Source organism: Schistocerca gregaria, chromosome 5, assembly GCF_023897955.1.
Source record: "Schistocerca gregaria isolate iqSchGreg1 chromosome 5, iqSchGreg1.2, whole genome shotgun sequence".
NCBI lineage: Eukaryota > Metazoa > Arthropoda > Insecta > Orthoptera > Acrididae > Schistocerca > Schistocerca gregaria.
The window spans coordinates 171,784,410-171,791,962 of NC_064924.1; the positions used below are offsets into that span (position 1 = coordinate 171,784,410).

General features: G+C 44.4%; 1 protein-coding gene across 2 annotated transcripts in view; it reads left to right on the forward strand.

Moving 5' to 3' along the window:
• LOC126272520 (cytochrome P450 6k1-like) overlaps positions 1-7,132 on the forward strand; it is an 87,498-nt gene extending 80,366 nt beyond the window's left edge. The window contains exon 7 of one of the 2 annotated variants that reach the window (XM_049975428.1): positions 6,705-7,132. In XM_049975428.1, coding sequence (XP_049831385.1) covers positions 6,705-6,886 — 182 coding nt within the window. In that variant the 3' untranslated portion in view covers positions 6,887-7,132. The remainder of the gene's footprint in view (positions 1-6,704) is intronic. The other variant, XM_049975426.1, reaches the window with a different exon arrangement.
• Positions 7,133-7,553: the final 421 nt, after the last annotated feature.

Consider the following 7,553-nt stretch of genomic DNA (forward strand, 5'->3'; position numbering starts at 1 on the left):
GGGCACGTGCACCTTCCGCCGACTACTGGCGACAACATTGATGTACTGTATAGACCTCACACCCCACGTGTTGAGCAATTCGGCCGTACGTCCACCCGGCCTCCCGCATGCCCACTATACGTCCTCGAACAAAGTCCGTCAACTGCACATACGGTTCACGTCCACGCTGTCGCGGCATGCTACCAGTGTTAAGGACTGCGATGGAGCTCCGTATGCCAAGGCAAACTGGCTGACACTGACGGCGGCGGTGCACAAATGCTGCGCAGCTAGCGCCATTCGACGGCCAACACCGCGGTTCCTGGTGTGTCCGCTGTGCCGTGCGTGTGATCATTGCTTGTACAGCCCTCTCGCAGTGTCCGGAGCAAGTATGGCGGGTCTGACACACCGGTGTCAATGTGTTCTTTTTCCATTTCCAGGAGTGTACAATCTTGATGTCTCTATTTAATTGTACTGCCCAATATCAGCATGTTTTATTGTGTTTTTATGTATATCTTTGTTTAAACTTTTGTAAGAAGCGTAAAATGATGTGCACTGCCATACGCTAAATAAATAATAATAATTCGGAGGCGTACAGACAGTCGTTTTTCCGTCGCTCTATTTATGAGTAGAACAGGAAGGGAAATGACAAGTAGTCGTATAGGATACCCTACGCCGCACACCGTACGGTGGCATACGGAGTGTCTATGTAGATGTAGATGTAGACTGGTAGAGCGTGCCTACCTCTGTTAACGGAGTCTTGGTGAGTGTATTGAGAAGTAGTGTCACATATGTGTGTGCCTTTGAAGCGTAGTGCAACATTGGCCTGTCGTAAAAATGTGCAACTTACTTTTCTAATTCCCTGCGTATTACTACATTTCCACGTTATTTAGACACGACTAGGCAGGTAAAGAAAAGTAAAGCTTGTGGCGCTCAACCTGCTAACGAGCTCCTGGCACGACTGCAGGAACAGTGCGGCATTAGGTTCGCCACGGTACTAGGAGGGGAGTTTGGTGAGCCGATCGACTCGTCCGCCTTTTACCCGCGGAAAGATCCCCGGTACTCAGTTTGATAGCACGATGAGTGAAGCTGGGACCGTCCAGGAGGGGGTGGGACGAGGGAAATTATTTGTCCCTGCCTAGGGTTGAACCAAGAACCAGTGTCTAGCGCTCCTCTCACCCAAGTATGAAAAGAGCACACTTCTTTTTCTTCATGGTGAGTTTCAGTTGTACTAAATTCATCAAAATTCGTTCCACACATGCTTTTAATTATTGATCCACGACGCTTTCTCTGAAAAAAAATCGCTACAAGTTTATAAGTTTGCAATCGATCTCTCATTTTGTCTTTGCTCGACATCTCGTCACTTTTCATAGTTGTCTGCATCTTGTGTCAAGTGTATATTTCGTTCTTGCGTGTTTTGTCAACCATACAGAAAACACGACACAATAAGGGCTTTCTTTCGTAGTATTTAGCCTACATTTTTACATACATTTGCGACTGTTGCGAAAATAGACATTGTGTAAGCAATAATCATAAACGTATATATTATAACTTTACAAGTGTTTCCATAAATGGTCATCCTATTCAATGATATTTGTACTTAGTATTGGGCAGTTGAGAGAGAGAGAGAGAGAGAGAGAGTATGAAATGAAATCATCATATAAACTGACAGAGAAAAGTCACAACTCTAAGAAGGAGTTGTACGACATGAACGAAAGTTGGCAGGCGTGTTTCTACATCTGAAAGATGGCGTATGTTCAAATTTCGCGCCAGTTATGTAAGAGTGGCGGTAGTAGCGCCATTATTAGGGTGCAAATCAGGTTTGCTTTAAGTTCACGCTGTGACGCGTAGTTACCTTTGGGATTGGACGTGGTGAGATGATGTTAGTTAAGAATGCCTTTAAGGCGACAAAGACGCCATGATGAGCACCTCACTCAGTTTGAACGAGGTCGTGTAACGGTGCTCGAGAAGCTAGATGTTCATTTCGCAGTACTGTAGAAGGGTTAGGCAGGAATGTAGCTAATGTACATGGTAGCAGGCACCTGAGACCACGAGAACGTATGATCGGAAAAGACCAGGCTCCGGGTAGCCAAGGTGAAACTACCGAGAGGGGAAACAGTTGGCCGGCCGTGGTGGCCGAGCGGTTCTGGGCGCTACAGTCTGGAACCACGTGACCGCTACGGTCGCAGGTTCGAATCCTGCTTCGGGCATGGATGTGTGTGATGTCCTTAGTTAGGTTTAAGTAGTTCTAAGTTCTAGGAGACTGATGACCTCAACAGTTAAGTACTCAGAGCATTTTTTTAGAAAGTTTTGCACGGCTCTCTTGGTTTTGTATGTATAACACCAGATTACTAACACATAGTTACAGAAGATGGGAGCAGATTTCTATGTAGTTTTAGTGGGAAAAGTCTGAGTTATTGAGAGATCTGGCGTTGAAATATTAGCGAAGCTGTGTTTGTACTGCGAATAATTGAAAACAAACAAAAATTTGGAAAGGAATTAAAGTACACAGAGACGAAATAAAAGCTTTAAGAGTCATCGATGACATAATTCTGTCTGAGAGAACAAGGGAGTTAAAAGATTAGTTGAACGGAATGGATGAAGAAGATAAGATAAAATCCCGCATTCCTCTGTCGATGGCGTCGACTGATGCGGTATGGAGACGTCAGCACACAGCTCACCAGGCCGTTGTTGGGTTTCTTTACCTTGGAACCGCTACTATTCGGTCAAGCAGCTCCTCAGTTGATTTCACGAGGCGCAGTGCATTCCATACCACTCCTATCACCAAGGAAAAATCTTTGGCAATTAGTTGAATCGAACCCAGGTCATTCTCATGGCTATCGACCGCGCTGTCCACTCACCTACGGAGGTGATCGAACTGAACGGATAGTCTCTTATAGAGAAGTAAACCAAAGTAATGGAGTGAAAGCCAACTACACTGCGCAACAGAATTAAAGGACCACTTTTACGAAACTACGTAACTGTGTCACATTTAAAAGCGTAAGTTTTAAATTTGGTTCAAATGTGCGTAAAATATTCGTCTGTAAAATGCAAAAGTGTGGCGCGCTGCGTCGCCGCACTGGGGCTCGACAACTCTTCAAAGAAAGCTTTCAATACTCGAGAAAAAAATGCAAGAGCTCAGGTGTAAAGTAGGCTAATGATGCCACATTCCCACCAGATTTCACGATAATTCTGCCCAACGGCACCAAGGACCTCCTGTGCTATAGAAGCGTTAAATCACGCTGTTTTCTTATGATTGGGCGAGGAAAGCATGTCAGACGTATCATCGCTCAGAATTGACACCAAAAGCCCTCAGGGTGTGGTATAAAGGGCCTCAACGAAACGAATCCTTGGGGTGTTGAGCTCTACAAATATCCTGGCTGAAAACAACAGTTCGTAGTGCAGCAGGAGAATGTTTGTGCTTTTTCAGCCCTCCTGTTTCGGTCCCCCCTTTGGCGTGATCACGGGGAGGGGAAGGTGGAGGTGCAACACTAACTAACATGTGCGTCAATAAGACGGCAAAGGGTCCCACTAAGAACACCAAGTCGGCAACACCTTCAGTACCACCCACGCATCTTTGTTGAGCACCTGTCAGCCTCACGATTCCTGTAACGCCTGAGGGTTAGTTAACCCCTTCAACACCCGTTAGGTGCAGTTTGCCTTCCTTCAGGCGCTAGAACAGCCGCAAGGCTGAAGGGTTGTCGAAGTTTCTGACAGGTTCATTTTTCGAGTATAATTACTTTTCTGGAGACTAGAAATCTACTCTGTAGGGAATCAGCATGGTTTTCGAAAAAGACGATCGTGTGAAACCCAGCTCGCGCTATTCGTCCACGAGACTCAGAAGGCCATAGACATGGGTTCCCAGGAAGATGCCGTGTTTATTGACTTCCGCAAGGCGTTCGATATAGTTCTCCACTGTCGTTTAATGAACAAAGTAAGAATATATGGACTATCAGACCAATTGTGTGATTGGATTGAAAAGTTCTTAGATAACAGAACGCAGCATGTCATTCTCAAAGGAGAAAAGTCTTCTGAAGTAAGAGTGATTTCAGGTGTGCCGCAGGGGAGTGTCATAGGACCGTTGCTATTCACTATATACATAAATGACCTAGTGGATAACATCGGAAGTTTATTGAGGCTTTTTGCGCATGATGCTGTGGTATATCGACAGGTTGTAACAGCGGAAAACTGTACTGAAATGCAGGAGGATCTGCAGTGAATTGACGCATGGTGCAGGGAATGGCAATTAAATCTCAATGTAGACAAGTGTAATGTGCTTGCGAATGCATAGAAAGAAAGATCCCTTATCATTTAGCTGCAATGTAGCAGGTCAGCAACTGGAAGCAGTTAATTCCATAAATCATCTAGGAGTACGCATTAGGAGTGATTTAAAATGGAATGATCACATAAAGTTGATGGTCGGTAAAGCAGATGCCAGACTGAGATTCATTGGAAAAATCCTAAGGAAATGCAATCCGAAAACAAAGGAAGTAGTTACAGTACACTTGTGGTTGATAGAAGAGATAGAGAAGATCCAACGGAGATCAGCGCGCTTCGTTACAGGATCATTTAGTAATCGCGAAAGCGATACGGAGATTATAGATAGACTCCAGTGGAAGACTCTGCAGGAGAGCAGCTCAGTAGCTCGGTACGGGCTTTTGTTGAAGTTTAGAGAACATACCTTCATCGAGGAGTCAAGCAGTATATTGCTCCCTCCTACGCATGTCTCGCGAAGAGACCATGGGGATAAAATCATAGAGATTAGAGCGCACACAGAGGCATACCGACAATCCTTCTTTCCACGAACAATACGAGACTGGAATAGAAGGGAGAACCGATAGACGTACTCAAGGTATCCTCCGCTACACACCGTCAGGTGGCTTGAGGAGTATGGATGTAGATGTAGATATAGATGTGGGTGTAAACTGCTCAACAAAGATGCGTGGGTAGCAGCAAGGGGTTTGCCGAACTGCAAGGTCTTACAGGGACCATTCGCCGATTACGACGCACCCTGCTCGTGATCACGCGACGGGAGGGCTGATAAAGCACAAAAACTCTTTGCTGCTTCAGATCACGTTCGGATTTAGTCGAATGTTTTTGAACGGTGATTCCACCTTGCATACAGTAGCAAAAATTGGGGTCGTACTACACTCCAAATGTGTACGATCAGGTTCGGTGTGGTTGCAGTCCCACGATGTCTTTAGAGTCGGGATGAAACACCGAGGGGGTGGCAGCAATGTCGGAAGTTATCAAGAACGTCGTCCTTTGGCTCGCCGCACTGCAAACTGTCGTTTCCGATAACGAAATGTGTGGGAATCGACGCCCCAAGAATAGGGTGGTTTCACTGAAACCCATCGTGCCATCACCGCCCCCCTCTCGAAGCCTTTTCGTGTCGATTCTCAGGGGAGATCTATATGAAATGTTTTCCCCTGCTACCCACAAGAAAACCGAGTGATTTCAACATTGGATGTAGCGGTTCGGACCTCAATCGCAGAGGCGTCAGAAGCTGGGGTGAAATTTGGGGGTGTGACGACCTTCCCATCGTGCACACGTCCACGGAGGAGTTGGGGAGAATCGTGGTGAAATTTGGTGCCTTCATGAAATCATTAACCCACCTTACACCTCACATGAATTTCTGAGTTGTGACCTTTTCTTCGCATATGCAGGCACTTTGCTGTTTGAAGCCATACCGAGCACGAGGGTGACGCCGCAGGGCGCTAAGCTTTTGAACCATTACAGAGGAAACTTGTAGACAACTTAAAGACAAATTTCAAACATACGTTCCGCAATGAGAGATAATCATGAGGTTGCGAAAACTTGATCTTTAGCTTTGTTGCATAGTGTACAATGGACTCGCTCGTATTCGGGAAAAGGGGCGTTGAGCTCCCCATCTGGCCACCCAAATTTGTTCTGCGATTTCCAAAAATTTCTCAAGGAAATAGCAGAATGGGTACTTTGAAAGGGACCATCCGAATTCCTTCCCGTCATTTTCCAATCCGAGATTTTGCTCCGCCTCTAATGACCTAGCCATCAATTAGATGTTAAACCCCAGTCTTCCTTCATAGCTTCTTTCCTTCTTTTTTCAGCCTCTTCGTCGTTATTGTACCTTGAAACAACCACATCTCTCTTCCTTCTTTCTTTATGTACAGTGCTATCTATAGCATTATTTCAATGTTAACTGTAAAATCTTAAGTTTATGGATATGGGTTTTTACTGGACTTCAACTGGTGGAAAAATTATTGCAGTTATTGGAGTAAACTGCCAATTACTTTATCTTTTCTTATTCTTCTTCTTATATTCATTTTGACCACCTGTGCACCGCATTAAGTCGAATGTGTTTCATTTCTTTCCGCTTTATCCTTGTACTGTATTCCCACATTTTACACCTTTTCGCTCCTCTGTCAATTATCTTTTCGTCCTGGATCTAATTCTGTCCTGGAAACCTGTGACAGCGTGATTTTCGACATGAGAGTTACCTTGTTGTAAATTTCTGTTTCCAGTATTTTAACTGTTTCCAGTTCTCATTGTAACTGCTGTTGTCATCGTACTTTGGTGTTATCGCTCGCACGAACCTGTAGTATCCAATGTTAAGCTCACCCTTCTTCCATTCTACAAATGCGTCCGAAGAACAAAGTTCTTTTCTTGGTAGTGTCCGAGATATTTACGGCCCGTTCGTATTGTTTTTATTACTTTATCTTTGCTAATCAAGCAATTGTTTTTCTTTCCAGGAATGGACTTCGCTCTTCTACAAGTTAAGTTGGGCCTTGTACACATATTGTCGAAGTTTAACGTCGACATCTGCGATAGGACGAAAACCGGCCTCCAGTTTTCTGCAAAATCGTTCATACTCGCGCCTGATGGAGGAGTTCCTCTGCAATTGTCGAAAAGGAAATCAAGGAGAAAAGATTAAATTAGAGTTGTGTGACGAGGACAGCTACATTATACCAAAAGGACAGAAATTATTCGAGACATTAAACAGGCACTTCCAGATGATTTTTAGAAACATCTTCCTATTTCCTAAACATTTATTATGATCCTTATCTTCACTCACGACCTACAAATATCCTTGGAATTATATTCTCTATGGTGGGACTTATAAGTACAGTATTATGTAAATAGTATGCTTAAATGAAATGTGAAGTTTTATAGAAAACAACACATACTCAAACACTGTTTTCATTTATTTTATATGTCGTTACCATCTTCATGTTACTAAAATCATGTTATAACTTCCTGCCAATTTATAAACATAACACTAAATGCTGCTTACTGCCCAGCCATAAGCAGAACATGGACCAGCATACTACAGTACGTAATATCATAGGCATATTATGCGTGAAGGTCCATCAATGGAAGGCAGTGCTGATTTTGACATGTGTGGTGTTGGGCCAACTGTCATTGATGCCCAAACCACGCCCAGTGCATTCTATAGGTTGCGTGGTGATGGCTGGTGGGAGGATGTACCTCCAGTGGACAAGAGCTGGGGGAATTGTTACCGACAGGAAGGTTACCCCGCATATCACTCAGAGGAGAGGCTACTGGCATTGGGTTGCTTTTTTACCTACCGCGACACGCAG